The 18,293-nt window shown below is 50.4% G+C and overlaps 1 protein-coding gene across 3 annotated transcripts in view; it reads right to left on the reverse strand.

Annotated features, from left to right (window-relative positions):
• Positions 1–18,293, reverse strand: part of WDR97 (WD repeat domain 97) — a 129,058-nt gene that overhangs the window by 49,823 nt on the left and 60,942 nt on the right. For all 3 annotated transcript variants that reach the window (XM_075211486.1, XM_075211487.1, XM_075211485.1), the window contains 3 exons: positions 14,461–14,551; positions 10,427–10,559; positions 215–339 (listed from right to left, as the gene is read on the reverse strand). In XM_075211486.1, the coding sequence (XP_075067587.1) occupies positions 215–339; positions 10,427–10,559; positions 14,461–14,551 (349 nt within the window). The remainder of the gene's footprint in view (positions 1–214; positions 340–10,426; positions 10,560–14,460; positions 14,552–18,293) is intronic.

Consider the following 18,293-nt stretch of genomic DNA (forward strand, 5'->3'; position numbering starts at 1 on the left):
GAACACGAGGCAGAGTGGGCAGAGGAAGAACATGAAGCAGAACGTGCAGAGGAAGAAGAACATGAGGTAGAGCGGGCAGAGACAGGAGAACACAAGGCAGAGTGGGCAGAAGAAGAACATGAGGCAGAGTGGGCAGAGACAGGAGAACACGAGGTAGAGCAGGAAAATGAAGGAAAACACAAAGCAGAGTGGGCAGATGAAGTTCTGCTAATACCTTTGTACCCAGCACTTTGGCAGAGCGAGTCTTGTTTTATCCTCCTTGGAAAGAGACAACAGATCTGACTCAAGTACAGGAACAGGAGGATCTGCAACTGCTGAGGGAGACTCCATACACATCACCTATGAGAAAAGCGTAAACAGTGAGAGAGGCCCCACATTTAATGTAAATGCATATAGCAGGTAGCAGATACACAAGTATGAAACACTAAACTTCACAGAGGCCGGATGGGCTGTGACACATGCATAATAAGGGAGACTGCAGAGGAAGCTTATAATGCCCCTACAAGGGTCCATGTAAATAGAGTCATTACACCCACTCACGGTATTAACGATGTACACTAAGGGGCTCATGAAGAGTTAGACTAATGTGTACCCTGAACATCAAAAAGTGTGTTTAAAATCATATGCTCATGACGAATTAATAGCATATACGCTATTACGCCAGGTTTACGCATGGAGCTGTACTTCGAACATAGAGGTAGGTACTGTAAGTTTCTCTAACATGTCCCCTAAGAGGGCTATTTTAACTTGGGGCTATAGGGTAAACCAGCCACCTGGAGACACCATGAGGAGTTTTTGTGACCGCTGGCTAACGACTTTGTGTGAATTCCTGGGCTAGCAGTTGGCCATGTTGTGTCGGAAGTTTTGTCAACTATAGAACTATAGGCAGGGGCGGACTGGACCGGGGGGCAGGGGGGCTCAGTCTATCGGCTGTTCGGGCCGGCCAGCCCCCCGTCCCCCCGTGGATGCAGTAATAGCTTAATTTTACACGCGATGCGGCCGCCTGTGCGCCCCCCCAGGATGAAACCTGCCAGCCCGCGCCTAACTATAGGACCAGTTTCTGCCAAAAAGAAATCAGGAGATAACTGAGGGATGTACCAGAGACTTAAAGGAATTATCCTTCATTGTCTGACAAATGGGTGTCCATTGTTCTCTAGTGAATCTAGTCAGAGCCCCTCCCCATATTGTGCCTGATGCAATCCAATGACTTTTGGTGGCCCCTTGTGATGCAGGTATTCAATCCATTGTTATTTTAGATCAGCTCCACCAAGGCCACACCACTGTGGGTCTGCAAAACGCAGAAGAAATTGGGCATTGTCTCTGCCTTACTGGTAGAGGAGTGAAGAGGGTGGCATGGAGACTGAGGCAGCACTCCAGGGAAGATGGTGAATAGTAGGGTAGGGTCGAGTAGCAGACTCTTTGTGTGGTGAACCCCCTTGTTGTTGTCAACTGTATATTACCCCTAGGTGATTACAAACCCAGAAAAATACCAGGTGTCCCAGATAGGACATAAGGTCTGTCTATGGGCAAACCAGCTAGTCTATGCAGCAAAAGAGCAACACATAAGCCCAGTATCCTGACATAGTTGGACTACACTGGCCCTCAGCTTTCCTCCCCATTCTGCCTCCCCAGTTGTACAGAGTTGCAAATGCAAGACGCGACTGTGACTGGATCACATAGAAATACTTTTTTTGTAGAAATTTATTTGAATTAGTTGCACAGGCACCAATTTATATGATTGCAAATGTGTTGATTTTGATACTGTGTTCTATTTCTGTATTAGCCAAGTACTGATTTCTGAGGTCATCGGCATATGAGGAAATGTGGTTTCTGTGACTGTCCGAAGGCAGGTAATCACATGTTAATTAGACCTTTTCATCTCCCTGTCCAACACATCCCTTAGCCTCAAGGCATGGGGGAGAGGGGGGGGGGGGTAAACTTAGACTTCCTATGACTCTAAGACAGGATGCAGGAAATCAAGAGATTAATGTAACTTTTGTTAAAGCTTAAATCACATTAACTCCTAGTCTGGAGGATTTTACATCCTGAGATCTGATGTAATAACGCAGACGTTGCAGAGCCATGTAGGATCAGAAGGTGGTGTTACCCCCTGCCAGACTGTGTCCTAAACTGCATAAAAAACCACTGTTTGACCATGTAATGTATTACTCCATCTGTACTGTCTGGAAAGATTGCTAGTACCGTAAACTGGAGTTTGTAACTGTCCTTTTCAGGACTTACTTGAGCTAATAAAACATCACTGCTTCAAAAATTTAAATTTGATCTAGGACATGAAAAAGCAGTCAGTATTTTCCTTATGTGCAAAATAATAAACTAATTTGCACCCCTTGCATTGTAACATGGCTTTGTCCAGAAGAAAACTTGCTCATTCTTTTGCCTTACGCTCCTTAATGAATCAGGTCCATTGTGCACAAATACCCAGAGCTATGGGCCCAAAGGAGGAATGATTGTGGAAAGATGATTGACGCCCAGGTGGACATACAAGGACCAGATCCACCACTACAACGTCAATATCATTTCTCCCCTGAAGCCATGGAACTAGTGATAGAAGCTGTGACTGATTTAGAAGCAATGGGAGTAGTCGTGAAGTGAAATTCCATGTGCAACAAATCCTTATGGCTGTTAGGAACCCCTCTAGCCGATACAGCACAACCCGGAATCTATTCTGCCAGTCAGGTATTCACTGGAGCCCCTAGTGGTGGGGACAGACTGGGCCGCAGACTGACAGAGGGTCGTGAAGTGCGTACCGGCTGGGGAGAACCCAGGAAAGCAGGGCAAAGTCCAGGCAAGGGTCGAGGGCCTGCAGCAGACAACGAATCCAATAGACAAGCCAAGGTCAAGGGTCACGAGCAAACAGGAAGGTCGGTAAACACGCTGGAGGTCGGGGTCACAAGAAACACAGGCAGGGTCCAAATCCAGGCAAGGGGTCATACACGGGCAATCCAGCAGAATATTCAAAGGGCAGGAGCAAGGAGCAGAAGCTATAACCGGCAGTGAGGCTCTGATCTCCCTGCCTTAAATAGTACTAAGAGCCAATCAGGACAGAGGAGGATAGGGCTGACAATCAGCCTCAGGAGGCAGCTAATAAATTACTAGCTAGAACTAGCATAGGTAATAACATAACCAGGAAGCATGTATAAAAATATAAGTAAACCAGTTTAAATCATATGAGAGCTCCCCCTGGTGTTGGAGGCTGTCCCTACACCCTCCTACATCTATGCCACAAGGATAATAACAGAGCACAGAAACTAAAATACACGCCCGGCTGCTAGTTCATGCCAGGATGCGGCGTACCGCCGCGGCTCGTGACAATGGCCTGTCAAGAAGAAGGAGACAAACACCTGGAGACTCACAATTGATTTCAGGGCTTTGAATGAATACACTCCCATGTCAGCACAGCTGGTAGCAGAGACACCAGACATATTAGCAAGAATAAATAGCAAAAGTAATGTATTCACTACGATTGATGTAGCCTTTGCTTTCTTTTCGATACCATTGACAGAAAGCTGCCGTTACAAATTTGCATTCACCGTGCAAGATACGCAATACAAGTTTTGCGTATTACCCCAAGGATTTTACAGTAGTCCCACATATTTTCATCAGGCATTAGCAGAAGTGCTGAGTGTGTTTTCACACCCAGAATGCCTGCTGCAATATGTGGATGATCTACTACTCCATACAAAGACTATGGAGGAACATTTTGACACTTCGACAGGAATTGTTAGGCCTCCTTGTATGTGCAGGTCTCCTATTGAGTCCTCACAAAGCTCATAGGTTAGAAACCTTCATTGAAAGGATGGGCAGAAACACAGGAAGAGGAATTTTCTACCCTGAAAAGAGACCCAGTTTTGGCCACTCCTCACCCAGAGGGTGAGCTGGCAATTCAGGCTCACACTGGCCCAGAGTCCATGTCAACAGTCTTACTACAAGAAGTAGGATCTGTGACTAGATCACTAGGGTATTTCTCTAGGCTTCTTTCTACTGTGGAAAGAGGTTTTGATGGATGCACAAAACAACTGGCTGCAATACATTATGCTGTCAAAGTTACAGAACATATTGTGTATAGACCCTACACTCTCCATTAAGCCTTCGGGACATGCTGCCTGGTGTCTCTCAACAGAGGTTTGGGAGATGGATAATGGAATTGAGTGGGCACAATCTCACAGTAAGTCAGAAGGCCAAACATGTATTGTCTCAAATGCTAAACACAGCAGGGACAGAACATGACTGTGGACAAATGCCACTTGTTGAAACAATGCCTTTTGCTTAGACAAACAGCACATCCGGATGACCAAGTCATTTTTGTTGATGGATCCCGGTTCACACTGATGGGACACGTGTGACAGATTATGCAGTCTTGCAGAAGACTACAGGGCTTCAGAGTCTCATTAAACTACCTGGCCATCTGTCGAATTGGAGACAGTAAAAGAAGCATTACTACGTCGACCTTGAGGACCACATACAATATAAAGCGACAGTTCATTTGTAGTTCGGTCCATAAGACAGGTCCTTGGTATGCAAACTGGGAGGGACCGTTTCATAGTGTCATCCCTCCATAATGGTCACTATACATTCAACCTTAGACAGAGGATAATACAATTTATCGCCCCCTTTGCTTGGAATCATACAAAGTGGTGGCTCATGCAGTGGCTAGTTGCCAGAACTTGAACTGTAACACTTCTTCTCTAGCCCCAGTTTCTGGAGAAAAAAAGCAGGGGTACAATGCAGTAAATTTAGGTGTTCCAATGTCGGGGGATAGAATATTCCATCCAAGTCTCCAATATGACACGTTAACACAGCGGTTCCCAAAGTGTGCGCCGCGGCTCCCAGGGGTGCGGCGGCACTATCACAGGGGTGCCGCGAGCAAGCCAGAAAAAACAAAAACTTACCAGTCCGCGTGGCGCCCAGGACCCAGCATCCTCCGCTGTCAGCTGCGGGAGAGAGGAGGATGCTGGGTCCCAGGCGCCGCACGGATCGGTAAGTTTGTTTCTTCTTTGGCTGGCCGCGGAAAAAGGTGCAGCGTGAGAAGGGACAGAGGAGACAGCGTGACAAGGGGCAGAGGGGGCAGCGTGACAAGGGGCAGAGGGGGCAGCGTGACAAGGGGAAGAGGAGGCAGCGTCACAAGGGGCAGAGGGGGAAGCAAGAGAGAGGGCAGCGTGACAAGGGGCAGAGGAGGCAGCGTGACAAGGGGCAGAGGAGGCAGCGTGACAAGGGGCAGAGGGGGCAGCGTGACAAGGGGCAGAGGGGGCAGCGTGACAAGGGGCAGAGGGGGCAGCGTGACAAGGGGCAGAGGGGGCAGCGTGACAAGAGGCAGAGGTGGCAGCGTGACAAGGGGCAGAGGAGGCAGCGTGACAAGAGGCAGAGGAGGCAGCGTGAGAGAGGGCAGAGGGGGCAGCGTGAAAGGATGTAGAGGAGGCAGCGTCACAAGGGGCAGAGGAGGCAGCGTCACAAGGGGCAGAGGGGGTAGCATGAGAGAGGGCAGCATGACAAGGGGCAGAGGAGGCAGCGTGTCAAGGGGCAGAGGAGGCAGCGTGACAAGGGGCATAGGAGGCAGCGTGACAAGGGGCAGAGGAGGCAGCGTGACAAGGGGCAGAGGGGGCAGCGTGACAAGGGGCAGAGGGGGCAGCGTGACAAGGGCAGAGGAGGCAGCGTGACAAGGGCAGAGGAGGCATCATGACAAGAGGCAGAGGAGGCAGTGTGAGAGAGGACAGAGGGGGCAGCATGAGAAGGGGCAGAGGGAGCAGCGTGAGAGGATGCAGAGGGGGCAGCATAAAAGGATGCAGAGGGGGCAGCGTGAAAGGATGCAGAGGGGGCAGCGTGAAAGCATGCAGAGGGAGCAGCGTGACAAGGGGCAGAGGAGGCAGCGTGACAAGAGGCAGAGGAGGCAGCGTGACAAGGGGCAGAGGGGGCAGCGTGAGAGAGGGCAGAGGGGGCAGCGTGAAAAGGGGCAGAGGGGGCAGCGCGAGAGGATGCAGAGGGGGCAGCATAAAAGGATGCAGAGGGGGCAGTGTAAAAGGATGCAGAGGGGGCAGCGTAAGAGGATGCAGAGGGGGCAGCGTGAGAGGATGCAGAGGGGGCAGCGTGAGAGGATGCAGAGGGGGCAGCGTGAGTGGATGCAGAGGGGGCAGAGTGAGAGGGGGCAGAGTGAGAGGGGGCAGCGTGTGTGGAGATGAAGGAGGACATAGCTGCGGGAGAGAGGAGGATGCTGGGTCCCAGGCGCCGCGCGGATTGGTAAGTTTGTTTCTTCTTTGGCTGGCCGCGGTAAAAGGTGCAGCGTGAGAAGCGGCAGAGGAGGCAGCGTGACAAGGGGCAAAGGGGGCAGCATGACAAGGGGCAGAGGGGGCAGTGTCACAAGGGGCAGAGAGGGCAGCATGACAAGGGGCAGAGGGGGCAGTGTCACAAGGGGCAGAGAGGGCAGCGTGAAAAACGGCAGAGGAGGCAGCGTCACAAGGGGCAGAGGGGGCAGCGTGAAAAGGGGCAGAGGAGGCAGCCTGAAAAGGGGCAGAGGAGGCAGCGTGACAAGGGGCAGAGGAGGCAGCGTGACAAGGGGCAGAGGAGGCAGCATGACAAGGGGCAGAGGGGGCAGTGTGAAAAGGGGCAGAGGAGGCAGCGTGACAAGGGGCAGAGGAGGCAGCGTGACAAGGGGCAGAGGGGGAAGCGTGACAAGGGGCAGAGGAGGCAGCGTGACAAGAGGCAAAGGAGGCAGCGTGAGAGAGGGCAGAGGGGGCAGCATGAGAAGGGGCAGAGGAGGCAGCATGAGAGGATGCAGAGGGGGCAGCGGAAAAGGATGCAGAGGGGGCAGCGTGAAAGGATGCAGAGGGGGCAGCACGAAAGGATGCAGAGGAGGCAGCGTAACAAGGGGCAGAGGAGGCAGCATCACAAGGGGCAGAGGGGGCAGCGTGACAGGGGGCAGAAGAGGCAGCGTGACAAGAGGCAGAGGAGGCAGCGTGACAAGGGGCAGAGAGGGCAGCGTGAGAGAGGGCAGAGGGGGCAGCGTGAAAAGGGGCTGAGGGGTCAGCGCGAGAGGATGCAGAGGGGGCAGCGCAAGAGGATGCAGAGGGGGCAGCGTGAGAGGATGCAGAGGGGGCAGCGTGAGAGGATGCAGAGGAGGCAGCGTGAGAGGATGCAGAGGGGGCAGAGTGAGAGGGGGCAGTGAGAGGGGGCAGCGTGTGTGGAGATGAAGGAGGACATAGCTGTGGGAGAGAGGAAGATGCTGGGTCCCGGGCGCCGCGCGGATTGGTAAATTTGTTTCTTCTTTGGCTGGCCGCGTCAAAAGGTGCAGCGTGAGAAGGGGCAGAGGAGGCAGCGTGACAAGGGGCAGAGGGGGCAGCGTGACAAGGGGCAGAGAGGGCAGTGTGACAAGGGGCAGAGAGGGCAGCGTGAAAAGCAGCAGAGGAGGCAGCGTAACAAGGGGCAGAGGAGGCAGCGTCACAAGGGGCAGAGGGGGTAGCAAGAGAGAGGGCAGCGTGACAAGGGGCAGAGGAGGCAGCGTGACAAGGGGCAGAGGAGGCAGCGTGACAAGGGGCAGAGGAGGCAGCGTGACAAGGGGCTGAGGGGGCAGCGTCACAAGGGGCAGAGGGGGCAGCGCGAGAGGATGCAGAGGGGGCAGCGCGAGAGGATGCAGAGGGGGCAGCGCAAGAGGATGCAGAGGGGGCAGCGTGAGAGGATGCAGAGGGGGCAGCGTGAGAGGATGCAGAGGAGGCAGCGTGAGAGGATGCAGAGGGGGCAGAGTGAGAGGGGGCAGTGAGAGGGGGCAGCGTGTGTGGAGATGAAGGAGGACATAGCTGTGGGAGAGAGGAAGATGCTGGGTCCCGGGCGCCGCGCGGATTGGTAAATTTGTTTCTTCTTTGGCTGGCCGCGGCAAAAGGTGCAGCGTGAGAAGGGGCAGAGGAGGCAGCGTGACAAGGGGCAGAGGGGGCAGCGTGACAAGGGGCAGAGAGGGCAGTGTGACAAGGGGCAGAGAGGGCAGCGTGAAAAGCAGCAGAGGAGGCAGCGTAACAAGGGGCAGAGGAGGCAGCGTCACAAGGGGCAGAGGGGGTAGCAAGAGAGAGGGCAGCGTGACAAGGGGCAGAGGAGGCAGCGTGACAAGGGGCAGAGGAGGCAGCGTGACAAGGGGCAGAGGAGGCAGCGTGACAAGGGGCAGAGGGGGCAGCGTCACAAGGGGCAGAGGGGGCAGCGCGAGAGGATGCAGAGGGGGCAGCGCGAGAGGATGCAGAGGGGGCAGCGTAAGATGATGCAGACGGGGCAGCGTGAGAGGATGCAGAGGGGGCAGCGTGAGAGGATGCAGAGGGGGCAGCGTGAGAGGATGCAGAGGGGGCAGCGTGAGAGGATGCAGAGGGGGCAGAGTGAGAGGGGGCAGTGAGAGGGGGCAGCGTGTGTGGAGATGAAGGAGGACATAGCTGCGGGAGAGAGGAAGATGCTGGGTCCCGAGCGCCGCGCGGATTGGTAAATTTGTTTCTTCTTTGGCTGGCCGCGGCAAAAGGTGCAGCGTGAGAAGGGGCAGAGGAGGCAGCGTGACAAGGGGCAGAGGGGGCAGCGTGACAAGGGGCAGAGGGGGCAGTGTGACAAGGGGCAGAGAGGGCAGCGTGAAAAGCGGCAGAGGAGGCAGCGTAACAAGGGGCAGAGAAGGCAGCGTCACAAGGGGCAGAGGGGGTAGCAAGAGAGAGGGCAGCGTGACAAGGGGCAGAGGAGGCAGCGTGACAAGGGGCAGAGGGGGCAGCGTGACAAGGGGCAGAGGGGGCAGCGTGACAAGGGGCAGAGGGGGCAGCGTGACAAGTGGCAGAGGAGGCAGCGTGACAAGAGGCAGAGGAGGCAGCGTGAGAGAGGGCAGAGGGGGCAGCATGAGAAGGGGCAGAGGAGGCAACGTGAGAGGATGCAGAGGGGGCAGCGTAAAAGGATGCAGAGGGGGCAGCGCGAAAGGATGCAGAGGAGGCAGCGTAACAAGGGGCAGAGGAGGCAGCATCACAAGGGGCAGAGGGGGCAGCGTGACAAGGGGCAGAGGGGGCAGCGTGACAAGGGGCAGAGGAGGCAGCGTGACAAGAGGCAGAGGAGGCAGCGTGAGAGAGGGCGGAGGGGGCAGCGTGAGAGGATGCAGAGGGGGCAGCGTAAAAGGATGCAGAGGGGTCAGCGTGAAAGGATGCAGAGGGGGCAGCGTGACAAGAGGCAGAGGAGGCAGCGTGAGAGGGGGCAGCATGAGAAGGGGCAGAGGGGGCAGCGTAAAAGGATGCAGAGGGGGCAGCGTAAAAGGATCCAGAGGGGGCAGCGTGAAAGGATGCAGAGGGGGCAGCGTGAAAAGGGGCAGAGGGGGCAGCGTGAGAGGATGCAGAGGGGGCAGCGTGAGAGGATGCAGAGGGGGCAGCGTGAGAGGATGCAGAGGGGGCAGCGTGAGTGGATGCAGAGGGGGCAGCGTGAGTGGATGCAGAGGGGGCAGAGTGAGAGGGGGCAGCATGTGTGGAGATGAAGGAGGAAATAGTGTGAGTTAGCTGTCAATTATTCTTTGACAGAAATAGAATTGAAAAAAATATATTATTTTCCCTTGGATTTGTGTGTATTATTTTTGCATACAACTAAATAAGTATTTCTGTCCTGACCTAAATACTTAATAAGTTTTTTTTGACCCAACTACTTCTAAAACGGGACTGCTCAGTAATTATGGAGACTCTAAGGGTGCCGCGAACTGCAAAAGTTTGGGAGCCACTGTGTTAACATATGAAGAGTCACATTCCTATCCATTCGACATGGATGGATGTTGGAGACGGAAGATGCTATACTCTGTCAAGGGGACTCATGATAGAGTACCCAGACAACAGTGCTGGGATACTGAAGGATCATGCTTGATGGATGTTAATCCAAAGCCATCATCTAATTTGCTGGATGGCTTGACTCATCTGTATCTGTAGTGTTTACGATTGTTTTATTTTCCTGAATTGTCAGCTTTTGTGATTGATCTGTTGCTGCTGGGAGAGTATATGATTTAGGGTTAGGGTCCTCACATTTATTAGTTATAAACACTGGCAGCTGTGGTGCTTGCTACCTTACATGTCATGTTCTTACTTGGAGAACCAATATATTAGCACAGACTGGAAAGGACTTAAGCGATGGTTCAAATGCTTTAAGTTCCTCCTATTACTAATGTAACCGCTCTTAAATGTTGTTCCTGTTTCTCAGTCATTCATTTGTAAAGTTGCCTGATGAAGGGGCCTCTGTGCTCTGAAAGCTAGCAAATATAATAATATAATAATATTTTTTTGGGTTAGCCGATAAAGGTATCATTCCTATAATACTTTTTTCTTTTTTGACACGAAAGTATTTAACATCACATAGATTTTTCTGGCTGACACGGTACTGCAATAATATATTTTTTAAATAATTTTTTGTTACACATTTTACTAATGGACATTGTTACCTTCAGTTGGTACGAGTGGGGCAGCAATTTGCCCAGGCTGATTCGGAAAATGTGAAAGCCAAGTCCCACCAGCAGCTCCCCTCCGTCATGGCTGAATGCCAAGCTCTCAGGTGTACAGTTCAGACAAAGGCTCCTGAAATAAGACAATAGAGATAGACTAACACCCTCATGTCTAAAAAACAAAAAAGATTCCTAAGGCCCCATTCACCTCCGTGTTTCAGTCATATACCGCCCCCCTGGCCCCATTTCCCTCTTTCTCGACAACTTTGCTGCTTGGTTTCCCCACTACCTCTCTTCTGACCTCCCCTCCATCATACTTGGAGACTTTAACATCCCTATTGATCTCCCCTCTGACCCTGCCTCCATTAAACTTCTCGCCCTTCCTTCCTCCCTTGGCCTCACGCAGTGGACCTCTTCCCCCACCCACTGCCTTGGTCACTCCCTTGACCTTGTTTTCTCTCATCTATGTGATCTCTCTGACTTCTCCAACTCTCCCTTCCCACTCTCTGACCACCATCTACTCTCCTTCAATCTGTCCTCTTCCCCTGCTTCCCCCCTCCCTAAAACTACCCTCACTAGGCGTAATCTTGCTGCTGTTGACCCTACGTCCTTTTCCTCCTCTCTTGAAACTCTGCTATCCCCTCTTCCCTCCCTGGTCTGCCCTGATAACGCCACCTCTCTTTACAACCACTCTCTCACCACTGCCTTGGATGCTGTTGCCCCTGCCACTTCTGTCCGCCGCCGCCGCTTAATTCCCCAACCCTGGCACTCTAATTCCACCCGCTTCCTCCAGAAGTGCACTCGTGCTGCTGAACGCCTTTGGAGGAAATCTCGCTCCCTGGCTGACTTCCTCCACTTCAAGTTTATCCTCTCCTCCTACTGCTCCGCCCTCTCCCTCTCTAAACAATCTTTTTTTAAGTCCCTCATTTCTTCTCAGTCCTCTAATCCCCGCCGCCTCTTTGCCACATTCACCTCTCTCCTCACCCCTCCCCCTCCTCCTATCCCACTCTCCCTCTCTGCTACAGATTTTGCCTCATTTTTCTCCTCCAAAATTGAGACTATCCGACTCGATATATCCTCATCACCTTCCTCTCCGGCCCCTCTCTTTGCTCCTCCCTCTCCCCTTATCCCACCCTGGGACTCCTTCCGCCCTACTACAGGCGATGAAGTCCACTCCCTCATTCTTTCTTCTCCCCCGTCTACCTGTCACCCAGATTCCATCCCCTCTCACCTTCTTCGCTCCTTCTCCCCCACTGTCTGCGCTTACTTAGCTCACCTCTTCAACCTGTCTCTCTCCACTGGTACTGTCCCCTCCTCCTTCAAACATGCCTTCATCTCTCCTATTCTAAAAAAAACCTAATCTCGATCCCACCACACTCGCCAACTACCGCCCCATTTCTCTTCTCCCCTACGCCTCTAAACTTCTCAAGCGTATTGTTTGCAACCGCCTCACCTGTAACCTCTCTGACAATTCCCTTCTTGACCCTCTCCAATCTGGCTTCCGCCCCCTCCACTCTACTGAAACTGCCCTGACCAATGTAACAAATGATCTCCTCTCTGCTAAATCCAGGGGTCACTTCTCCCTGCTCATCCTCCTGGACCTATCCGCAGCCTTTGACACCGTGGACCACCACCTCCTCTTGCAGACACTTCACTCTCTCGGTCTCTCTGGCTCTGTCCTTACATGGTTCACCTCCTATCTCGCCAACCGCTCTTTCTCTGTATCTATGTCCGGTTCATCCTCCCCCCCCCCTCTGCCCTCCCTGTAGGAGTCCCTCAGGGCTCTGTTCTTGGCCCTCTACTCTTCTCACTCTATACTTCCTCTCTTGGTGCTCTCATCACCTCATTCGTCCTTCAGTATCACCTATACGCCGATGATATTCAACTTTACATCTCTTCTCCTGATCTTTCCCCTCCCCTCCTCTCTCGTGTATCTGACTGCCTCTCTGCCATCTCTTCTTGGATGTCCTCTCGCTTTCTCAAAATTAACATTGAAAAAACAGAACTTATTGTTTTCCCTCCGTCTAAGTCCTTATCCTATCTGGATCTCTCCATCACTATTAACAACTCCACCATTTCCTCCGTCCCCCAACTACGCTGCCTGGGCGTCACCCTCGACTCCTCCCTCTCTTTTACCCCCCACATTCAATCTCTTGCGCAATCCTGTCGCTTTCAACTTCGTAACATTGCCCGCATCCGGCCCTTCCTATCTAATGAAGCAACCAAAACTATTATCCACGCGCTCATCATTTCCCGGCTGGACTATTGCAATCTTCTCCTCACCGGCCTCCCCCGCTCTCGCCTTGCCCCCCTTCGTTCTATACTTAATGCGGCGGCGAGGCTTATCTTCCTTTCTCACCGCTCCTCTTCTGCCTCCCCTCTCTGCCTTGCCCTTCACTGGCTCCCCTTTCCCTATCGAATTCTTTTCAAACTTCTTACCCTCACCTACAAGGCCCTCTCCTAGTCTACTGCCCCTTATATATCCAATCTCCTCTCCATCCACACTCCCGCCCGTTCCCTGTGCTCGGCCAATGACCGTCGCCTCTCCTCCACTCTAATAACCTCATCCCACTCCAGAATTCAAGACTTCTCCCGAGCTACCCCCTTGCACTGGAATGACCTCCCTCGCTCCATCCGTCTATCCCCTAACTTGTGCTCCTTCAAACGGGCACTCAAAACTCATCTCTTCCTCAAGGCTTACCAGCCCTCCACCTAACCCTCTTTCCATGCTCGCTCTCATCTCCTGGATCCTCCTTTGAAAAGGGTGCGCTTGCTCCCCTCCTCTGACTCCCTCTGTGCCTATTGTCTGTTGCCCTCCCTTTAGGATGTAAGCTCTAATGAGTTCGGCGCTGCGGAAACCTTGTGGCGCCTTTTAAATAAATAATAATAATAATAATAATAATAAGGCGCACTGCAGGTCTGTATATTAAAGACGTGAAATGGCCTATTTAATCAAAATCTATAATCAAGGCAACAAAAGTTTGGACCAAACTCGCTGCTGAGAATTATGTGTATCCCCACTGTGCTAAAGCAACAACTACAATAAAAAGACAAAACAGTGCTGAGAAAGGCCACGCCTTAAATAAAGTAGCAACACAGTGAATATAAGTAAACGTATAAAATACACTTTAATAATATGAACAAAAACAATTTAAAATAAACTTGTGTTGAGTTTGCTATTTTCTAACCAACTTATCACATGAAAGTCTGATGATACTCATGCATTTTAAAAAAAATGATATAACAAGAGGTCACGCTCCACCTCTAATTATCTCATATCATGGACTCCAACTAATGTTAAAAAAAACATAAAAAAATTGTGAACAAATGTCTACCACAGTTTCTGTAAAGCTTGTAATTCAATTTGCTATCAAGCTTAAATTAATTGCAGCTGTATCTTTTGCTTAAGTTAAGCGTGAATTATCTCTCCAATATCGGATCGCAATATATGTGGTAACAAGCAATAGCATTTAGTAGATTCATGTTTAATACTCAGCCAATGTAAAATGAACTATCATTCAGTAGTTCTGGTTAAATGTAATACGATGAAGTATGAGGCCAACTATTTAACCCAGTAATTTAGGCAGAAAGCCTGTGGGTGCATAGTTACAGTTAGAGAATGCTGTCTGGCGTGGGTCCGATCCCACCACAGGTATCGTACAGGCACTTTAGCCACCACCAGCTACAACTGTTACTCTGGTAGCTTATATATCGATTGTTCCCCAATCGGTGCCATGATCCTCTCAATATACAGCGCTACATAATGTGTTGGTGCTTTATAAACAAAAGCTAATAATAATACCAAAGGGAGATAGTGTCATCTGTATTATGTAAGGATACAGATAATGTATGATAGTTAATATTCCATCCATGTGTATAATTCATTGACGTATGAAAGATGTCGCTGGTCTATAGGCAGGAATTGGCTGCGGTCATGTAGGTGCGGTCATCTGCTGCACGGACCTGTTGTGAGCAGTTTGGCCATTATACATAATACACATCTAATGCCACCTGAGGAGAGATAGAGGAATTACCTGAGCAGCTGGTTCTCCTCATTCCAAATTCGGACCATTCTGTCTCTTCCACATGTGGCCACTAATCGCAACCTTGGACAGGAGCAGAGACCTGACGAAACAGAGACTGACCTTTAGACTGCGTTTCAGGGAATGGTCCCATCATGAGGGAACATAAAGCATATAATCTGCATATTGGATGTTAGAATAATTAAACCAGCTAATTTATTATTCTCTCCAAGACTCAGATGTGAGATGTGAGGCCAAGGGGTCATCTATCGCATATTACAGAACACAATTTCACCATGAACATAGGAAGAGTTCTTAAGGGTGGTTAGTCTGTAGATTCCTGTCCACATGGTGAGGCAAAGACAAATTCACTAACAGAATGTAAATATGGATTAGCACCTTATGGGGGTGATTGATCCAAGGAATATATCCAACTGCCACTATTGGGGTCAGGATGGAACTTTATGGGGTGGAACTGGCAGCTGTCATGTTGATGGTCTCATCTCACAGTGATCTTTCAGTCATCTAGGGCTGTAGTATCCAGGTATAGCTGGAACTGGGAATACAACATTGTACAAATATCTGTATACTGTGGAGCCTTCACCGAGAACTCATTGTCCTGATTATACAGATGTCCACAGCCTATAATGTGAGCGGGCTAATTATGTCCACTAAACGGGGGTCGAGCTTCAAATGCTACAATGTGTGAAATATTAACCCACCACATTTCACTGGCCGCTCTAAACCTTGTGCATGAAGTGCGATATATGTTTTTCAATGGGAAGTGTGTGTGGACCAGACACAGAGAGCTTGTAGATGACCATTAAGAATTTGCGGAAGTTTAGAGGTTTAGAGTCCATAGGATGTCTGACCACCTTCCACACTTGCTACTCTTCCTCTCCTTGTAAATCGTTCTCCCCCCATCACCTCTACTTCTTACCATGTATACAGACAAAGGGCAGATGAGGGGATGACCCTGGCATTACATGATGCTGCTCTGTGTCACTGATTGGCTGCATGGTGATGTACTGCGCGTATTCACTGCCCTTCAGGGAAGCAGCATGGTGTGTGATACCCAGGGACAGCCTCACCTCCGCCTGCTGCTTGTATATAAGGCAAGAAAACGAAGGGATGTCGGAGTGAATTATGGGGGGGAACAGAATATAGAGGCGGAAGAATTACAGGAGACAGCTCGTGAATGAGAAAAGGGATTACAGTATTTATGTACATGTTATGCCACAAGTTGTCTAATTTAAACAATAATTGTGTCTTTGGCAATATATATATATATATATATATATATATATATATATATATATATATATATATACACATACAACAAGGTGCTGGAAGCATTTCTTAGAGATTCTGATCCATGATAACATGATAGCATGATGGGGTTCCTCCGGGTGCTCCAGTTTCCTCCCACACTCCAAAAACATACTGGTAGCTTAATTGGCTGCTATTAAATAGACGTGTGTGTGTGTGTGTGTGTGTGTACTTGCATTCACATGCTTGTGGGGACAGTGACCTGTTTATACACCAACACTGTGGGGACCTTAGTCGTAGTAGGGAGACAAATTGAGGTCCCCACAATGCTTCCCAAGGCTAATCAATGTAGGGGACCTTGCTGATATGCTCAGCATAAAAATCAAGCATGTCTCCGCGAGTCACTTTTGTGGGACCAAAAGTGTGTGTGTGTCCAATGTAGTGGGGAGAATGTGTGTGCATCCCACCGCTAGAGGCCAGTAGACCGTCCATCTATTTAGCAGGAGCAGGAAGAGGAAGTGACTGCAACTTTCCCGGAAGGCTTTATACATCAAACGGGTCAAGACACGGTTAGATCCGTCTGCTGCTGAAGATAAAGTGTGGACAGCGGAGCATGACAGAGCCCACCGGTGGCTCCGACTATAGGGCAGAGAGCAGTGGAGATGAGTATGCCCCTGACACTTCGAAGGAAAGCAGTTCAGCATTTCAGACACCAGCTGTGATGCCCCATTTCCCGCCAGTGGAGCAAAGTGCAGGTACCCAGAGATGAGTTCAATGTACAACCATTCTCGACCTTCTGAAAGCTGTGTTTTAAACACAGAGGGTCAGAGAGATAACGCAGTGTCTGTCCAAACGCTATCCAGAAACAGTGATGGCTGCAGGGTGTATAAGAAAAAGCAGTAATGCTTGTACTGTGAGAAGCCCCTCTCAAAAATAGCCTGGGCCGTGAAATTCCCCAAGCACTCGAATGAAAGGTGCATGCAATTGGCGCATCTTTGCAATAAGGGCAACTTTGTACATACACTGAGGACAGGACATGGCATTCTGGTCCTGTGAAAACTTCCAGACTGCCTGTCAAGGCTTGTTTGCAAGAAAATATATGTGGTGACACAAGAAGAAATGTAGGCTAAACTGAAGAGGCAACAAGCCCAGACCTGGCAAAACAGAGTACAGTCACTGTGCGCCTTTGCTCAGCCTGTTCTACCTGACATCAGTGGTAGCTCTTGAGTGACATGACGACAGATGAAATCTTACTCGCAGTCAAAATTGGCCGATGTATTATGCAGATGGAGGAGCATTCGGGTTGGTTCAGATGTTGGCAGGCACAAGTACATCTGTCAGTAGCTTAGAGAATGGGGAAGGCTAATGCTACAGGCCAGGAGAGGTATGCCTTTGGAGAAGATAGAAGAGTTTACCATCCCATCAAACTTTCTGCATGTAATAGACTCTATGAAGCTGGTAACTGGCTATGACGAGGAGACGGGTACATTTTAGACACCTTCGCTGTCACTCAAGGTCGGGCATGGTCTGCAAAAGATAGCGAGCATTGTGGAGTGCCGAGCCATGATGGAGGCTGCACAGCTGTGGTAGAATATGCACGCAACATCACGAAGATATGAGGCAAGATGGAATGAGTTGCTCTCATCAGCTGCCTTAAAAACTCTTAAGGAGTCCAAGTGGAGCTCTTACATTTCACGGAAGATGTGAAAAAGATGCACTTGTAGCTCAACGAGAAGCAGAAAGTCTACCAATGTGGTCTATCCACCAAGCCTACATTTAACCACTGGGCATTGCTTGCAAAATTCACCCTGGCACAGGTAATCTTGTTCAATCGAAGAAGGGACCGAGAAGTTTCCAAGATGTCGCTGACTATCTTCTCCTCAAGAAATACTTCATATCTAGGTGATGATGTGACCCTAGTGCTTTCCGAGGTTAAGAGGAAGCTATGCCGGCACTTCACTCGCATTGAAATCCGTGGAATACGAGGGATAAAAGTCCCCATCCTGCGGACACTAGCGATGCAAGCTGCAATGGAACTTCTCGCAGAGAAGCGTGAACAATGCAAAGTGGATATCCAAAATGTCTACATGTTTGCCAGACCAGCTGCTTTATCACAGTTCAGAGGCTCTGATCTCGCAAACTGTTTGCCTGAGATTGTGAGACCAAACATCCCCACATGCTGTCTTCCACGAAGCTTTGAAAGCACGTTGCTACTCTCTCATAGGTCCCCAACCTAAACGACACAAAACTGGATCAGTTGGCAAACTTCCTTGGGCACAACATTAGGGTGCACTGGCAGTATTACCACCTCCCAGAAGGTACCCTTCAACTCTCCAAGATCAGCAAACTGTTAATGGCTCTCGAAAGTGGCAGACTGGGCGAATTCAGAGGCAAGAGTTTGGACGAGATGCACATTGATCCGGATGGTAAGTTGGAAATCTTGTGTCTGAAGTATACCTTTCAATTTTACCTGGGTCATTTACACATCTGTTTATTTTCAGAACCAGTACAGCTACAGAGAGACAGGTCAGGTGATGAGCAATCCCCTGTGACAGAGTGACAAGTGGTCAAGCATT

The sequence above is a fragment of the Mixophyes fleayi genome, chromosome 5 (genome assembly GCF_038048845.1).
Source record: "Mixophyes fleayi isolate aMixFle1 chromosome 5, aMixFle1.hap1, whole genome shotgun sequence".
Taxonomy (NCBI): Eukaryota; Metazoa; Chordata; class Amphibia; order Anura; family Limnodynastidae; genus Mixophyes; species Mixophyes fleayi.